Consider the following 18,685-nt stretch of genomic DNA (forward strand, 5'->3'; position numbering starts at 1 on the left):
TAAACCCATCAAACCATTAACAACAACAGCAACAACAACAACAACAATGGGAGTGAAACATAGCCGCCTCTGGCCAGAACAGGCTGGCATATGAGTAAAAATTTGCGTATGAGTCAACAGCTATGACGGCTATCTTTCAACCACCGCCAGCAGGACGAGCGCCACCCTAGTTCATGTCCCATGTGGAATTGGCACAGGTATGCATTTGCACCCCAGCGTCGAATTCTAGCTGCCCACACTACGATTCCGCACCCACCTCGCCAAACCAGCAGCGTGATCTGTATGGCAGCCAGCTCCAGCTTCAGCTTCATCCGCCTCCTGCGAAATCGTCCCCGTCTAGAGTTATAAATATATATGAGTATGTGGGCGCACGACAAACGCTTTGCTTAAGAAAAATCGACATGGGGAACGTGTCGCAAACGTGTCACAAATTTGTCTAAAGAGACAAAAGACCAAAAGATAAAAAAAAGAAACTAAAGAGAGCAACAAAATAAAAGACATCAAATAACGTTGCCTACTTTTTGGGATTACCCTGGGTAAGCCGAGCAGTCGAAATCCCTAAATGGGCGTTACGTAGGCTCTTGGCATTTGTCGCATGCTTGGATTAGTTTTGATTCCAAGTTGTTTTCGAGAATTCTTTGCAAAAGTTTACTTTGTGCTTAAATCTACAAGGCGTTAGTTTATAGAAAATATGTCATTATGTCATTTTAAAATGAAAGATACTTGATTTGTATATGTTATTCTAGAAGCCTTCTCCCAAATTTGGTGACTCTAGCTAGTAAAAGCAAAGAGATTTCCTCAAAAAAGACTACTTCGATATCGATTTTGATCGATTGCTTGAAAACGTACAAGCTATCGATTATTAGCCCACAGCCTGAGGAGAACCTACGTTCAATATTTTAGGTCTATAGCCCTAACGGACGGTCGAATGGACGGACGGACAGGCGGAGAGATCGCCTCGGCTATTGATGCTGATCAAGACAATATATTCCTTTTGAGTTGGAGATGTGTCCTTCTGCCTGCTACATACACTTGCACAAAACATTTATAGCCTTTTAGCCATTGCCAATGGGTACAGGGTATAACAAAGAGAGACAATTTTTGAGTTTGTCTCTTTATATTGAAATATTCCATAAGAGAAGTGTATTACAGCCACATAGGAAGTATCTAGACATATATGCACATCGAATGTATGCACAGAATTTTCGGCTGGAACTCCCCAGAGAAGTGAAGAGTCTTTTGCCGCGTTGCGTAGCACGAGAGTCAACCCTAACTCAGAGGCCAACCCCCGATACTAAACTACTGAAACACTTACATAAAAACATATATTGAAAATTTCAAAAATTTGTTGCTGTTGCTGTTGTTGTTGTTGTTGTTGTTGAATATAAATATAAAATGAAATTAATGCGACCAGGTTGAGTTCGGGGAGTTGAATTCATGGCATGGCCCATGCATATAAAGTCGGGCTGCTATTTGCTGGTGCCATCCGCACATTAACGCCCGTAACGTAATTAAACAAAAATAATGGTCTCAATAATCACACAAAACCGTAAAGTGCAGCAGCCCAGCGAGGCGGGCCGGCAGCCACCCAACCACCCAGCCACCCGACCACCCGACTACTAGAGCAACCGATTCCCCAGCCTCCCGCCGCCTGCCAGGCCCATTTCCAATTTCAATTCCATCCAAACCCCCATCCCCCTGCCAACCCGTAAGCCAGCCTAGGCGTCTAACCCTTTGCTTTTTTCGGAGTCTCTAATTATTTGTTACTATTTTGTTGTTGTTTTTTCTCGCACTTAACGCAACTGTCGGCAAAGATGCTCCTGCTCGCATCCACTCACCCCTATCCCTGCCATTCCCTCTGCCTAGTGTTTATTTACACACATGCAGATTTATGGCTCGCTCTCGGCTTCTGCTGAGGAGCTGGGCGTGTAGTGGGTGGGTCGGCGGGGCGGTGAGGTGGGGGGTGTGTATCAAAAATCAATTAATGACAATAATTTTAAAATTAAAATTAAAACAATTCAGCGCTCGCCTCCAACATGTGTGAAATTTAATGACTCCGAAGATATTTATGGAAATAGGCGAGACTCTCCGTTTCGTCCTGCTCCCATTTGCCATGTTGTTGTTGCTGCTATTGTTGTTGTTGCCGCCTTTTGCCATTTCGTTTGCAATTATCGAATATATTGCCCCAATCCCCTGCTGGCTGGTCCGTCTCGTGCCCGGCGCAGCTCTGGGCGCCTTTTGCCTCGATTCGAACTCGAGCTGTAACGCTTCTGGCTGTCGGCCGTGCTGGCGCTTGTGGCTGGGCATGGAAAGGGTTGCCAGGGGGGTATTTGAGTGCTCGAGGATGCCTTTTTGTTGTAATTAGATGAACAGCAGCAGCAGCAGCAGCAACAGCGAAAGGGTTTAATTACATTTTGAATAGAAAATTTATGAAACAAGTTTTTCAGTTTCTGTTCGGTTCGGTTCGGTTTAGCTCGAGTCTGTTGCGGGGCGTGCCATTATGGGCATGTGTGTTATATCACCCAACTGTCTCCCTCTAGTGTGTGTGCCTGTGTGTGCGTATGTGTGTGCTTTTCGGCATAATGGCTATGGGCCGCCATTGACTTTATGTGAATCAGACCACATAAAGTATGCGTGACCCCCGTTTCCCGCAAAATGGCATTCAACTGAATAATTGACAAGCAGCCAAAACTGTTTTTTACGTTTTAGTTGTTATTGTTGCTGTTGTTGTTTTTGTTTTTGTTGGTTGGCTAAGCGCTAGCATATTTAACAGAAACCAAGCGAGTCTGGATAAGGATCTTCTATATAAACGATCTGAAATTATCAATTGCATAACAAAACTCTTATTAATTATGCTATTATTATTATAATTAGTAATATTAATATTACTATTATTATTATTACTAACCTCAGTATTAGCAATATCATTATTTTTATTATGATTATTATTATTAATAATAATAATTAATACTTGGCCATCTATTAGCTAATCTTGTTCTTAGGAGTCAGTTGCCCAAGTGAGTGGATCACTTAAGGAATATAAAGTATAATTTTTTTGAGGAAATAAACTGAACATTCTTTAATAATGAAACATTATAAATTTCACAACAGGAATTCCACTAACATGAAAGGGGCTAGAGCATTTTGAGGCGTTGTGGTGTTCTTTTGTGTTAACAAAATTATATTGTTAGTAAATATTTATACCCAATTAGCAAATGGAACGCATTCGTCCGAAGAGAGTCAAAAATGAAGTTGAATTTTTTCATTATAATTCAATTAACATTCTGAAAAAGTAATAAAGCACAGTGTCTTCTTTGTATCATTCTATCGCCAATCCATTTACCAGTCGACACTCAAATGGAACGCTTTCCTGTAGCATCTGGCTCAAGCCAGTTGGTATAGGTCTGCGTCAACTGTACTCAACAAAGCTCTGTTTACACATGTATGCAACGAGATACACCCATACATACACACACACACACACACACACTCAGAAAAGCCATTGGCTTTTGCTGGCATTTCAGCGTTCGCCTAAAAGTAGGCAACGCGCAATTTGCACAGACAACGCGGCTGCTGTCGCAAATTGTCGATTTTGGAATTGAGGGCCGCAGGCGCGATGCCAAAAAGTGCAGAGGACCTGGCGCACGTCGTTGCTCGTCGTCGAAATTGTTAATTGATTTATGTTTATATTTGTGCAACATGTTGATGCCGCGCTGAGCACGCTGCGATGGCCGTCTCCCGTCTCCCATTGCAGTCCAAATTCGACAGCCGGTAAAACGCTTGCGGTGCCATTTCTCTCAGTGTGTGTGTGTGTGTGTGTTTGGCAGGAGGAGATTTGGGCGGGGCTCGATACACTAACAGACAACAAAAACAAAAACACTGCGGCACGTTAATTGAACAACATTCGACACACAACACACACACACACACATGCATACACGCGCTCGCACAGCAACGTTCGCAACTCGGATTCAACTCAATTTGGCGAATATTTCAACGTTGGCGGCATATTTGCGTGTAATTATATCAAAATTTAATATAGACACACACACACACACACACACACTCACATGTGTGCAAGCGGGTGTGTGTATTTGCCATATCAGTGCTGCAAAAAGGCAAATATAAACTTTTGTCTTGCCACAGCCGCAGGCGACAATTTGCAATGCGTTTGCGGTTTTCATGCGGAGGGTTGCATGCGGCATGCGGCATGCGTCCCAATCTAGAGCTGGTAGAAGCGAGCTCTGCTGTTGGCTGTTGGCACTGTCGATCGCCTTTTGGCATTTCCAATACGCAACATTTGTTTGTTTGCATGCGTTGCCCAATAAAAATATTTAACCTATTTGCCTTGAACAAACAGAGAAGAGCACGCGCCATAACGCAGTTCTCAGCTAGATTTTTGCCAGGTTTTCGTCAACCTAAATGGGATATTGAAATAGGTGGAAGGTGGCATAACAAGCCGGTTCGAATCCTGGGATGGGGTATACGGATGTAGTATGATCTTAGCCAAGGTCCATTCTATACAGTCCTTTTTATAAATAGTTGGATTGACTGACTGCTTATAAAAATATTAATAATAAATCACGAATGAAATGAATAGAAAACAATTGCATCTATAAATAAAGAGAAACTTATTTAACTTATAATTCTGAATTCCTAATAAATGCATATATTAATTTTAATTAATTTGTAAAGTGACCTCGGCAACAGCAATTAGTATAGCTCGTATGTGCCACAGTGCTGCGAAATGAAGGAATCAATGCATTGGCACAGGACACAGAGCCAGTCGAGAAAGTCAAAGTCAATTTAACTGGCAATTAATGCATGTTGCCCCCATCCTGTACCTGTGCCTGGAACTGAACCTCAACCTGAGTCAGTGCCTGTATCTGTCATCCCGTGCATCCGTCCGTGTGGCTCTCTGACCGGAGCATATTCGATCCATGGCCGAGAGTGGCAATCAGCAAGAACAACACCAATAAAGCCGCAGCAACAACAACACACACTCTTGCACACACACATCAGACGGAGGCTGAGTATGGCTGCCACGCCCTAACGCCATGTCGACACCTATTACCATTCATTGACTTTGGCCATGTCCCTGGGGTGTCATCTATGCAGGTCGCTTTGGTTTGTCGTTACTCTTCACGTTGTTGTTGTTGTTCGTGTTGTTGTTTTGCTTGTCTGTTGGCTGTTGGCCCACACTTTTGATTGCATTTTCACCGAATCCAACGACCGTTTGCTAATGTCCTTCGATAAAGCCGGCAAAATCAACACCAGCAGCTACCGACCGCTCGGCCTTGTCAAATGTGCCCAACGGGGTGGTGTGCGGACAGGTGGGTGTATAGGTTTGCCTGTGTGTGTATGTGTGTGTGGCATATGAATATGGCAACGGCAATGGCCATGGCGTTCTGCGCCTCCGTTTTCATTTGGTGTTTGATTGGATTTTCAATTATTCATTATTATTGGTTGCAATTTACCTGCCGCCGTGTGTTGTTGACACTCCCAACACTCCCGACACTGCGGACGGCGGACGCAGATTCGAACTGAAAGTCCTGTTCCTCCTCATTCTCCTGCTTCGGCTGCTGCTGCTGCTGTTGCCCAGAAGTGGCGACGCATTGATTGCGTTTCATCAGCCGCGTCAGATTTTCATTCAGTTTTCCGACTCATCAAATTCCAATTGCATCATTAAACGGAATTCTAAATGCCACTCACGCTATCATCTCTTTTTCTCTCAGTGTAGGGGTAGTCTGTTGCCACTGCATCTTCTGCTTCTTCTTCGTTTGTTAGGTTTGCAATAAATGTTTGATAATATTTCAATACACGATTTCAACATAGCTCCATTTACTAAAAGCATTGCCAAAGTTTTGTATTAGGCTTGAGATAAACATATTCCTATTACAATAAATGTTTGACTTATACCGCATAAAAAACTTCTGAGGAAGCCTTCAAACACAGATAACTTGGGCCCAATCATAGGCCTTGTCTAACCATATTCGGTAGATGCCAATTTTGGGCAGCTATCAAATTTAGCCCGCATTTTCTATATGAAAATATATAGGATATGCAATATTTTCAGCTGAAGGGGCAGTTATAAATTGAAAATTAATTTGTTTCATTTGCATTTGCAAAATGCGACAAACCAGGGTTGACACTCGATGCGAACAAGCGAGCATGTTTAAGGAGTTGCAGCCCTAAAGAAAGGCAATGCTTATAATTGCCTTAATGAGATTTCTATGATTTATACACTTTCCAATATTTTACATAGAACTTATTCTAATTACAGCCTGAAGGCCTGAAGGCTTATGTCGCTGTATCTATGCTTCTATTATATTAAGTTAATTTTGGACTATAAGGCGACTGAGCTTGATTTGAATTCAATATGACTTGGCTCTAAGAATTCATGAAGACTTGCAGCTTATTTCATGGAGAGAATTCCAACTTTGCCTTGCCCTTTATTTGTATTTTGAACGAATTCCGCATGCGAGCTCGAATAAGTTTAGATAATCTAATGCCTGCGTTTTAAATTCTTTATTATTTTATTTTGTTTAATTATTCTTTGCCTTAGCCTGGCTTTTGTTTTGTTTTTGGCAATATGTGTACACCCGCCCGCTGGCCAAGGCAAACACTTATCTGCGGCGTCGCCGACGTCGCCGTCGTCGCCGGTCATCGTCATCGACATCGACATCGGTCCGGGAACGAGATCGAGCTATAAAGATAACCCCCAACAAGCGAGCGGGCAGACGCCGACAAAGCGTTTGTGTGTGTTCAGATTTGTTGTCGTATTTTTATTGGTATTCGACTAGACGAGCGAGAGGCCAATTTGATTTTACGACCATTTCAGTTCATATGATATCATTTTGCATCGGATTTGGTATTCGCTCGCTAGACGACCTCTTCACAAACCCAAGACAACAGGGTGTGCTGGACTAGCAAATACCCTTTATGATGGGAATCCATGGAGCTAAGTAATGTGACTTTGCTAAGAAATAATCATGAAAATCGGTTATGGGAGCTGTGCGTAAAAGGAGTTTGCCCTCTAAGAGTATAAAGCCCAGATTTATGGAGAATATATACAACCACCTCCAATATTTTCTATAAGTTCAGCCATTGTCGTCAAGAGCAATCCATATAAAAATGTTAGCAAACTGTTGAGTTCTTCTGCTTACTTCAAGCTCATCATGTCCGATACAACACGCACTTACAGGGTATACGAAACAAGAAAAAACTCGACTGGCGGCTACTTGTCTTTTATGCTCATCGAGCGCGACAATAAATTAAGTCAAGTGTAGCGTTTAATTGATTTTACTGGCCAAAAACGATTCTAATCATAGATTAAATATCGTTAAAACAATACAAGCACAAGCCCAAACAACAACAACAAGAACAACAACAACGAGAACAACAAACAATAACAGGCGACAACACTAAAGGACCGCTTGACCAATAAAGTCAACAATCAAACCAAACAACTACTCCCCTCGCCACCGCCTTGCCCCCTTCAAACAGACCAACCGAACGACCGCCCGCCCGCCCGACAGTTCTGAGTTGCTGCCCGCCCCAAAAGTGAGCTTGGGGCGGCTGCCGGGCAAACAAATTTGCAGCACAATAAGTTGTCGTTGTTGTTGTAATCGTTGTTTACCAATATGTAATCCTTAGCAGCAACAAGAGCACAGCCTACCGAGCCCCCGCCACGCCCTGTTCGCTTCTGCTGGAGCAGAGCTGGCCTTGAATTTCAATTGGCTGACAGAGAGACGGCGAGAGAGATTTGCTCTGGCTGCTGCTTGAGCCTGTGCCGGCTTTTGCTTAATTAAAGCTAATCTGCATGCTATTTAAGTAAATATATATACTATATAAATATATAGTATATGCAGGTAGAGAAATATTGTAAAAAGCAGCAGCTACAAAAACGCCGCCTCGTTCGCTAACGAATCAAATAAATTTGTTGGTCAATTAAAAAACTGCAAAACGCGCACAATTTCCACATGTGTGGCAACAACTGAAACTGCAACAGCAACAACAGCGGCAGCGGCCGCCACAACTAACCTTTGCCCAACCCATTCCCCTGCCAGCCCGCCAGCCCCTCATCCCCTTTCCCAGCTAGCCTTTGCCACTGCCCCCGTGGCGCACTTACCCGCTGATGCTGCTGATTTTTGCTCTAATGGCTGCCAACGCCAAATGAAAAGCGAAGCACGAAAAAAAAAACGAATAAACGAAAAAAAATTGCGTTACAAACCAATTTTTTTCGTCTGCATACAGTTTTTTTCATTTTTCCTTTTTTTGACTCCATTTATATATATAAATTTTTTTTTTGTTTTACAGCATTTTCACGATTCTCACACGTTGTGACTTTTTGTGACTAGCTTTTGGCCAATTTTTTATACACATCTTTTTTTTTTTGCAATTTTTTATGAGTTTTATGTAGTATTTTTTTTCGCTGAACTTTGGCCGTAAACTAACTTTGTAGGGCTTGGCAGAACCAATGGTGAGGCGGAGGGCGGAGAAGGCGATAGCAAAGGGGGCTGGGTGCTGGGTGCTGGTCTGTTAGAGCATTCGACGAGCAGCAGAAGCGACAGGAGGTGGCGTTAGTTATTAGTCGGGTCTGCCAGGGGTGAGTGCACATGCGAATGGCTCTTAAGCCGAACCGAATGCAGCTGAAGCACGATTTAAGGCAACTGCCGGAGAGATTCGTTATACGGTTTCCATATTAAGCGTATATATTTGCAATATTAAATAAAAAGTTTTGTTTTTAAATAATTAATACTTCTAACATAAAACCAAGTGCAAAATGCTGATGCGAAGCAATAAAATTCACTTTATATCTATCTACTTAAGAATCGAAAACAGCTTTGTCTAAATGTTTGGATGATTTGTTGTTAAAAATGTTATATTTTAAGGCGAACAATCTAAATATTTCTTTCAATGATTTAAATAGAATTTGTATAGTAAATATATGTTTGATAAGAAGTGCATAGTACCAAAAGTCTAGTGTGTTCCCCAAGTGTACTTTGAATAAGATTCGTTTTTCCCTCTTCCAAGCTTCCCATGCAATTGTCAATAATTATACCCTGTATTGATTGACAATGACTATACCTTGTAGCCACACAAGATGGGTTAAAAATGTGGAATGGCTGACACAGATCCAGCACTTTTTCTTTTTCTGGATATGTTCCCCAATTTCCCTCACAAACTCGTTTTAAGAGGAATCGACCTTTGCTGAGGTATAGAAACACAGTTTGTGTGTCGAATTCTATATAGATCCGACTCAGAGCACTTCAGTTCGACGAGAATGCAGTTTTTCTCAGGTTGGAAGACTGATGAAAGAAGAAGCACAGCCGCGGTATACAAAAACTGATCACTGATATGAGAATATGTTGCTGTGCCGCTTCGTATAAGGCATCTCCTAGTCTAACACTCCCGTCTGATGTCCGATTTGATGGTTTTATTGCCACGAACTGAGAATCAACACTCGTTTATTTATTTTTTTTTTTGCCCGCACTTCTTGCTGGTCATCTGAACCCCTTTTGCCCCCGCTGCGCGATTGTTGCCCAAAATTGACACCGGCTGGTTGCGCTCGGGCGAAAACTATATAAAAATGGAGCGCAATTTACGTTTGGCGTTGTGCATTTGGGGTGGCAGCTGCCGGAAGTGGCTGACTGCCACCCAGTCCCGTCTGCCTGGATCCTATGCTGCTGCACTCGAGACCCAAACGACTGCCAATTTCATGCTACGCTTTACATTTGTTCCTGCTTTTATCGAGTGTATTTTTGTTTTGTGTTTTTTTTTTTATATATTTTTTTTATTGTTGGTTTTTTGTTATTTCGTGTTTTTACTGATGCAAGTTTTTATGATTGTGGCCCGTGTCTGGCATCCCTCGCTGCCTCGCTGGCAGCCCCTTGAGGGCGGCCGATTGAAAAACGTATTTGGTCTGCGTGCGGCTACTGCGCCTGCTCGGGATCTGGTAACGTATCGATTGCTGATAGCCAATAGCCAATAGCCAATAACCAATAGGTAACCTCAATCACTTGGGCGTGCCCAGTTGTTATTCTAGGGGTAGCTGGGCCTGGGTCGCCGAATCCAAATCCAATTGCGACTCCAATTTGAATATCGACCATCGGGATGCCGCATTCGGAGCGCCCAAGCTCGCCCGAGGAGCACATTTCTGACCAGTACTTCATCTATCGATTGGAGCATGATCTCTACGAGCTGTTCGAGGAGCAGCAGCTGCTGCTGGACATTGTGGCGCAGCAGCAGGAACGTCTGGAGCGTCAGCTAGAAATGCAGCGTCTGCTGTTAAGTGAGCCACCGGCCAGATTGGCCACCCCATTGCCAGAGTTGCTGCCGTTGCCGGCACCGCAGCCGCTGCAGCTGGAGGAAATCAACACCGAAATGGCGCCAGAGCCGGCATCGGCCGTAGAGCCCGAGCTACTGGCCATAGCCGAGGCGGATGAACAGGCGTCTACGTTGTTCAAATGCCCGGAGCTGGTGCCACCCTTGCCACCTCCACGCTGCATCTGCACACAAATGCAGCGGCAGGCTCGACGTGGGTATCACCAGGTGGCTATGCCTTTTCTGCAGGACAGCAAGGGTGCCAAGTGCACGCCGCCCAAGCGGAGCGGCCTGGGCTACGATGCTCCCTTCCCCTATCCCAAGCGCATGGCCAAGAGTCGCGAGCGACGCGCTCTATGTAGGTCGAGTTAAGTCGTAGGCCCAGCCGCATTACAAATCCTAACTTTTTCGTGTCCTTCATTTTTAGTCATCTTTACGCTTGTCGACAATCTCGTGCTGCAGCTGCAGCGCTGCATGAGTCTGGCCGAGACCGGCGCGCTTCCCTTGCCCCTGGCCATGCCGGGCGCACGTGCCAGCAATGTGGTCATCGTGGAACTGGAACCCCCCAAGAAGGAGGCCGCATATCAGCCGTCGCCTCCTGTCACTGTGCCAACTGGTGCCCTGCCGAAGCCGAAATTCAATCACATGGAGATATCTGCCAAGCGCTCGCCCAGAACGAAGGCAGCCAAACGATTACACAGTAACAAAAAAATAATCTATTCCGAGACAGAGGCTCGAGTCGGACGAGAATTGACAACACATATAATTACAGAGCAACTGAAGAAGACATCATCACAACTGGATACGGAAATAGACTTGGACTGCGAGTTCGGCATGGATCATATTGAGAAGTTTCGGGCGGATCGCGTTCGCGATGATGAGCATAATCGCTTTAAGACCATGCCCATACGCAAGCATAAGCGTCAGTCCTCACAGGGAATGGTGCTACTTGCTGAGGAAGTGCTGCCCTCCGATAAACTGCAGACGGCCCAAGGAGTCCAATCGCCGATTGATTCCCGTTTCGGGGCAGGCACCGAGGATATTGACAATGAGGTTCTGGCCGTGGCATTGGCCTCGCTCGCCATTAGCGAAGATCCCAATCCTCAGGCCAAGCTTACTGTGCCGGGCTGGTACGAAAACTGCCTGGCCGCACCTGAGTCCCAGCTAGAAACGCGTCCCTGTACGCCGGAAATGGCGCCCTTCTCGCTGTTGCCAACTGGCTTGCATAGCAACGGCTTTATCAGTCTGATGCCTAGCACTTCGGCTCAGGCGCGCGCCCTCTCGCTGGCCATGTCCGGGCGTCGTCCCGAGTCCTCGCACTCATCTTCGCCCCCGTCGCCGCTCTCGTCACGCTCACCCATGTCTTCTTTGCTACAGCAGAACCCCGTGGATTCGATACAGACTTTGCCAGGTAAGTGACAGCATCCAGCATCCAACTAGTTCTGAAGCGGTTCATTATTTGAATAGGAATATGAATGAATACAATGGGTTTGAACCACTGACAGTTCAATCCAGACGAGAGCACGAACGAGTTCAGAGCTACGCAATGGATATACAGCGAAAACTCGCTTGGGCTGTCAGCGGCCGTCGGGTCCGTTGAAGAGAAGTGCCCGCCTCAAAGAGGGAATAGGCTGATTTATAATGATTTGAGATGTCCGCTAAAGGACGAGTCACCTATACAAAATTGTTTGTTAGTGAAGTTTTCATTGTATTAGAGCATCAAGTCATATGCTATACGTTTTATAATAGCACCTAAATTAATGAGTAGGTTATGGGATTGAACCTCTTACAGGTTAAGCACTCTGATTGGGGCGAATCATGTATAAATTCAGCTTCTAAATGTTAATGTATACATACATATATATAATACTACTCCTTCAAAGTCAATTTTGGGTCTTTTAATGCTTGTATTTTAAGTAACTTCTGGTTCTACCATCTGCAGACATTACTAGCTACTCTTTCGTTACATTAACTTGTTGAGAATTGTAAGCGTCAAGCGAAGAACAGAAAAGTTAAACCTTGTCGTCTATTAATCTGGGACATATAATACACATATATTTCTATATATTGTTGTTTTTAATTACAAAAGCTCGTAATTTAATGATACTCATGCAATTTAAATACGATATAGATCGCTTCTCCGGCATATCTATAAATCAGTTGGCTTTCGCACACGTTCTAGACGCTAATGGAAATAAGGTTATTGTGCCGCGCCAGTCGGTCAATGAAAATGAATTTAATGCCGGTTCCTGCGGTGGATATCGCCTGGGCTGCGGGCAGCCCATGTGCTCGACAGGTCAGTAGAAGCAGCTGCCTCCTTGGTTTTAATCTAATGTCTTGTTAATTGCAGGACTAGTATCGTCCCCACTGCCGCCAGGACCACCGCCACCATCGCCTGTATACAACCACTTTACCTATGATAACATCAATCCATTGCCCAACCTGTCGGGTATATCAAACGGCAAGGAGAACGGCAACATCCAGTCAACCCGAATGGATATCTGTGGCGAGGATTACGCTGCCTCTTCGCCTGGTAAGTCTGCCATATACTAAAAAGGGCTAGTTGGTCACGACCAAGTGATTAGGATATATATTAATGTACATTAAGATTGTCATTTAGCTAGTTAGAAGAATAGAAGTAATATATTTTAATGCGAGGTGAAGGTAAAAGTAAAAGTTCGAGCTTTAATTAACTTACATAAACAGCTTTTCATATGTTTTTCTCTTTTTTTTTTTTTTGCAGACCATCGTTAAAAAATGTTGACTTAATCCATGTTTAAATTGTTTTTATTATATTCACTTGGAGCCAAACCAAATTCTGTATGTTAACTATTAATAATAAAAAAATAAATATTAATGTATATTAGTGGTTCGGTGTTGTGAATACATATATATATATATGTATATACATAATATATGTATTTTCTATTTTAAGTATTCCAATAAACAAAATTGAGCATTGTATACTTGATTGAATTATTTATGTATATTATTTGTTGGACTTTTCAGACTAGGGACAACTAATCTAAGAAAAACCAATAATGCAGCTCTAAATATGCTGTCAATAAGATTCAAGGCAACTATCGATAAATTCATGTGGCTTATAATATGTTGTCGATGATATCTAAAGCAACTCTTGATAATTTCCTTTTACGCGTCCGTTCTATTTCACTTTGGAAGCAAAAGTGTTGATTTGATAGAAAATTGTAGGTATCGATAATGATCTACTACATGCACGATAGTTTGGGAATCGATCATTTTTAACAGTTACGATTCAATCTTTTGTTCAAGTTTGGCCAAAATTGTTTTACCTTCATATGAATTTCCAATCAACGGAAAGATCCCGGTTTGCGGAACTAAAAAACAAGGCAATAGAAAGTATGGAATATATCGAAAAGCGTTTAAAATATATGTAACAAGGGTCACTGGTCGTAACTCTACTCGAATCAATTTGCATTGCATGCGCTCAAGACGAGGCAGCTGGCTGTGGGGAGCGGGCGGCCCCCCAACAACTCCGTTCTGACTAAAAAAAAAAAACCAAGTGGCAGATAAAGGCAACAGCACAAAAGACAACAACTACAACAACAGCAATAGCATTCAAATGGCAACGGCAAAACGGAGCATCAAATCAAAAAACAATTACGCGGCAAATGACATTATCAAATGTCAAATGTCATGTTTGGAAAGCTGCTGTTGTTGTTGCTGTTGCTGCTGTGGCTCCCCAACTCCGCAAATTACCCAAAAACCTAAGGAAACCCTCAGAGTTAACATAAAAAAAAAAATAAAAAAAAACAACAAGAGACAGCAAAATGCAAAGCAGCAGCAGCAACGCTGCCGCATCAAATTTGTTCAAGGCAATTTTTCAATTCATTGAAGTGGAATCCATAAGAAATACAAAAAAAAATATATATATATATATATTTATATATGTATAGAGAGAAGAACCGAAAAGTCGACATCGTTTGGAAAATGTGCGCGGTTTTAGTCGCGGACAAAACGCGCACACAAAGCGCTAAGCGCCACTTGACTTACGGCCCGCGTTGCCGTTACAGCTGGAGCTACTGATACAGATCCACAGGGCAGCCAGCCACTCACTCCATTCTGACCCCAACACCCAACCCCACCCTGCTGGCCAAACTTAACAAGCTGCCAGTCTGTCTCTATAGTCCATAGTATCTCAAATCAAAATCTAGATTTTTGATTCTTTTATACACGCGTATTACTTGGAGCCCTCATCCCTCATTCCTCATTCCTCAGCCGCAGCCCTTCCCTTGCCACAGCGACCACCACTTGGGGTGGTCTAGAGTGTGGGCTGGGAGGGGCAGTTCGTTTGTTGTTCGTTGTTTGGTTGTTGTTTGTTTGTTTGTTTGGTTTCTTTTTGAATTGGTTTTCGCTTTAAGCTCCTCGCTTGTAAATAATCCTTGGCAGCTTTTGTATTGCTTTTCATTATTGGTAGCACTTTCAGCTATTACGACAGTTCCAATTGTGGCCAGCTTTAAGACCCTCTACCTCAGCGCAGCCCGTACTCAACAAGCTGTAACCTCTATAGGAAACCTGTGAATAAATCTTAGAAACTGTCAGCGTTACCTGATCACATATGGAAAATGTCAAAATCGGCGTACAGTACATACTTCTCATGAAAGTCAATAAACCGCATCATAAGTAGGGAATGTGTGCTGACATCATTTGCAAGGGCTCCAAATTGTTTCTTAAATTATAGTAAATTGCGACAGAATAAACAAATTCGATTTATATGGAAAACTAGAATAAATGTATATTTAAAGCAAGGGAAATATGGTATGATGAAATAGAATGATCAGCAAGTACATTTAATTTGGTCCTCCGTCACGTAGCCCTCTCCGGCACAAACAGTCTGTAAATATCTGGGGATTACAATATCAGAGCTTGGATTGGAAAACGTGTGTAGTTTTTTATGGACTAGGTAGTAGTTTTTTTGAACATTCAATGTGCAATATGGTTGATTACAGATCATGATGTCCAAAGGGTGTCTGTTTATTGATGATTTTTATATACTATAAAAATAATATAATTCTCTCTAACTCTATCCCTTCTCTCTTCCTCTCTCTCCCTCGCCCTCCCGCTCTCATACTTTTTTTATAGTTAAAAAATGAATAAATAAATAAATTATTAAAATAAGTGAAATAATTCGAAGAACTGACTGCTCAAACATCGATCATGCCCTTTTTACCTGCAATCAATGTGAATTTTCTTTAATTAATGCTTTAACGTGCTTTTAATTGATTAATTTAAGATTTCATGTGTTTTAACACTATACGAAAAGCGAGAGTTAAAACTTATTATATTGTAAAGGTTTAATTTAGTTTTGAAAAAGGCAACACTTTAATAAATTCCACAGTGCAGCCTGATTTCAAGTGCTTTCAAGCTGTTTGAAAAGCGAAAGATTGGCAAATACAATTTTTATGGGGAGGATAGTTTGTTAAAATCCCCCACTCAAGTGTTTGCAAACTGCTTTAAGCGCTTATACTCTTAAGCTCCTTGAAAATCGAATGAGTTCAAGTTAAAAAATTTTTAAATATAGCCTAGTTTTACATAATGCCTCATAGTAGTGCCTGAAGAAGTAAGCACAACCTGCTTCAAGCTCTCATGTGCTTTTAAAGCTTTTAGAAGAATTAGAAAACATATTTAGTCTCATTTGCCGAAATGGATGTATAAATTAATCATTATGTTAAACTCGTGTCATCGCAAGTTATTTCATTTGATGAATGTCTTAAACTGATCACTTAGCTCCAGGGACTTTATCATTATTTTTGTTACACAATTGTATACGTGCATGTACTCAGCCACTTCTGCATGCCTTCTTTTTGGGCTTATTGAACAATAAATGATTATTGTAATTTATTTGAGCCTGGTGGCATCCAGTCATTAGTACGCTAACCGTATCATTGGCGAACTGAAAACTATTAAGGATAGCCCTAATGCTTGACAGTGTGCCTGTGTGTGCTTGTGTGTTAAAGTCCTTTGGTTATGGTAAACTTGACTGCCATTAGTCGTGAACGCACATATGTCACAACCTCCGCACCATGAACCCGCACCAAGAAAACAAACAAACAAAGAGAGGAAAAAAGAAAAGGAAATGAAAATGAAAAATGATCTCATAGCTAAAGCAAAATTGCATGATGTTGGCCAGGGGCATGTTTGAAGAGGTGTGGCGGCATTCATCCAATTGCCATAATTTATCTGTCACATGTCGAATGTGTGTCAACGTCAACCCGGCCAGTATGGCCCATACCTCAGCCACAACCGCCTTCTTCCTCCCCAGCACGGCCCACAATCGTCCATCGGCCCACCCACTGGGCAGGGATCTATGGCAATGCTGTCGGTCAGTTGTCATTAATATTTATTATGTCACATGCATGCAGTCCAACATTTTGAGTTAAGGGTCCTGAGCTACTCGCTACCGGATCCTGGGTCCCGACTCCAGCTCCAAACTCCGATTCCGATGCCGATTACGTGCCGGGGCAACTGACTCTGGCTATTTTAATATGCTACATGCATATGAAAGTAGCCAAGGCTAAGCGCATTACAATCTTTAGCCTTTTACCACGTTCCTGAAACAATTTCAGGGAATCCTCCTTTAAACTCAAATCAAAATATTTTCAATAAACTTTTTATCCCCCTTTTCTCAGATTTTAAGCAACACACGGCTATTGACTATTTGTTTCATAAGAATAGAAACCAAAAAAGAACTTTGAGAATTTTTTAAAAGTACTTGAAAAACTTTTGAAAATTTCGAAATGTTTTCAACAATTGTACAAGAATGTTCCCTCCGTATAGCCAACTTAGTCTAAGTCCAGCTATACAACTGTAATAGGCTATGATCCAAAACTTGAAACACAGTTATTATATTCAAAAAAAAAAATAACAAATATGAATTGATTGTGTAGACAGTGCTGATGTAGGCGTGGCATATGCACGCATTGTTGCCTTTGATCACTAACTAAGTCTAAGTACCTGGGCGCCTGTCACGCCCACACCGCCAACCAGACGGCCCCTGATGACCCCAGACGCCGCACAATGGGCTCATTAGGCGTTTAATGGAATACGTAATGCCTGGCCAGTTGATAAAGTGTCCAGTGGGTGGCTGAGCACTACGATGGGCCCCTCGACGCGGTGGTTGATATGCCGGCGCGACCAAAACTAACAAACTAATCCAATATTTTTATTACGAAATGCCATTAAGGGTCATTGAATATTGTGGCATAATAAATAAATGGCCAGGCTGGCAACACACACACACAGAGAGAGAGAGAGAGAGAGAGCGAGAGAGAGGGAGAGGGAGACTATTGCTTGCGCCTGGATTATAATCCCAGCTATCAACGGCATCATTATTCAAAGACGGATTTACGCGACGATACACCAAAAATGTGTCTGCCTGTGTGCGAGTGTGTGTGTGTGTGTGTGTATGTGTGTGTGCGTGTGTGGTGTGAGCAACTGACACATATACATCAAAGCGCCTTAACTACCCGACCATTGTGACTGACTACTCAAAAAGATATTTTTTGTTTGTTTGCTTCTCTGCATGCTTCCTCTTCTACCTATTCATAAAGTCTGGCCCAGGTTGCAACAAGAACAGCTTAATAGAAATACATATGTATATTTATATAAAGGCACACACATACACGAGCATTACATTTATATAAATCGCTTGTATTTAATACAGCTTAATCCTTATAAAAACCTTAGCAGATTTCGAAGGTCTGCTATCAAATCGGTTTGAAGCTAGAATAATTACTTTTATTTAGGTTACATTAAAATATGTTTATAAATAGAATACATTTTATGAACAATAAATAAATGAAAAGTAAATCATATAAATATTTGATTTATAACTATGGGTGGATGTATGGGGTTGGCGATAAAATTAAAGATACATCACCTGTATATACTTTTCTAGAAGCAACATGCCAAGTTTGCTGACTCAGACGGGCAGATGGACAGACAGACGGACTTGGCTAGATTGACTTCGCTATTGATGCTGATCGAGAATTTGTATACCTTATGGGGTCGGAGATGCTTCCTCTTCGGCCTGTTACATACATTTGCTCAAATACCCGATTTAACCATTTTCAATGAATCCAGGGTAACAACTGGAATTGATCTACATGTTAAATATTTAGTGAAACGCAGACTGATTAAGTTTGTTGCAAACAGCAGCAATTCGCAGCATTTAACGAGCTTTGCCAACAGGTCACTTTGCTACCAAAAACTTAACTCGCAGTGTGGAGCGGAGCTGGTGTCCGGTGCGGCCGCCAAGTCTGGGTAATATCCAAGCAGGTCAAACGACCAACGTGCGCTTAATTAGTCCGTTTTGTTTAAA

General features: G+C 42.4%; 1 protein-coding gene and 2 long non-coding RNA genes across 5 annotated transcripts in view; 1 reads left to right on the forward strand and 2 right to left on the reverse strand.

Moving 5' to 3' along the window:
* LOC6631689 (uncharacterized) overlaps window positions 1-13,203 on the forward strand; it is a 49,160-nt gene extending 35,957 nt beyond the window's left edge. The window contains exons 3-9 of one of the 2 annotated variants that reach the window (XM_070210590.1): window positions 9,840-9,958; window positions 10,037-10,684; window positions 10,754-11,026; window positions 11,099-11,737; window positions 12,458-12,622; window positions 12,677-12,859; window positions 13,070-13,203. In XM_070210590.1, the coding sequence (XP_070066691.1) occupies window positions 10,117-10,684; window positions 10,754-11,026; window positions 11,099-11,737; window positions 12,458-12,622; window positions 12,677-12,859; window positions 13,070-13,080 (1,839 nt within the window). In that variant the 5' untranslated portion in view covers window positions 9,840-9,958; window positions 10,037-10,116 and the 3' untranslated portion in view covers window positions 13,081-13,203. Of the gene's footprint in view, window positions 1-9,839; window positions 9,959-10,036; window positions 10,685-10,753; window positions 11,027-11,098; window positions 11,738-11,793; window positions 12,216-12,457; window positions 12,623-12,676; window positions 12,860-13,069 lie in introns of those variants that run through there. The other variant, XM_070210593.1, reaches the window with a different exon arrangement.
* LOC138911436 (uncharacterized) lies at window positions 12,810-13,362 on the reverse strand. Its single transcript, XR_011417057.1, has 3 exons — window positions 13,294-13,362; window positions 13,025-13,155; window positions 12,810-12,946 (listed from the first exon to the last, which is right to left on the reverse strand). It is a non-coding gene; the product is annotated as an uncharacterized lncRNA (long non-coding RNA).
* Window positions 13,363-14,205: 843 nt separating this feature from the next.
* Window positions 14,206-17,094, reverse strand: LOC116652190 (uncharacterized). Of its 2 annotated transcripts, none has more exons than XR_011416798.1 (4): window positions 16,734-17,094; window positions 16,598-16,681; window positions 14,958-15,209; window positions 14,206-14,892 (listed from the first exon to the last, which is right to left on the reverse strand). It is a non-coding gene; the product is annotated as an uncharacterized lncRNA (long non-coding RNA). The 2 variants fall into 2 exon arrangements; XR_004305188.2 differs by having other exon boundaries at window positions 14,208-14,880.
* Window positions 17,095-18,685: the final 1,591 nt, after the last annotated feature.

Source organism: Drosophila virilis, chromosome X (assembly GCF_030788295.1).
Source record: "Drosophila virilis strain 15010-1051.87 chromosome X, Dvir_AGI_RSII-ME, whole genome shotgun sequence".
NCBI classification, from domain to species: Eukaryota; Metazoa; Arthropoda; class Insecta; order Diptera; family Drosophilidae; genus Drosophila; species Drosophila virilis.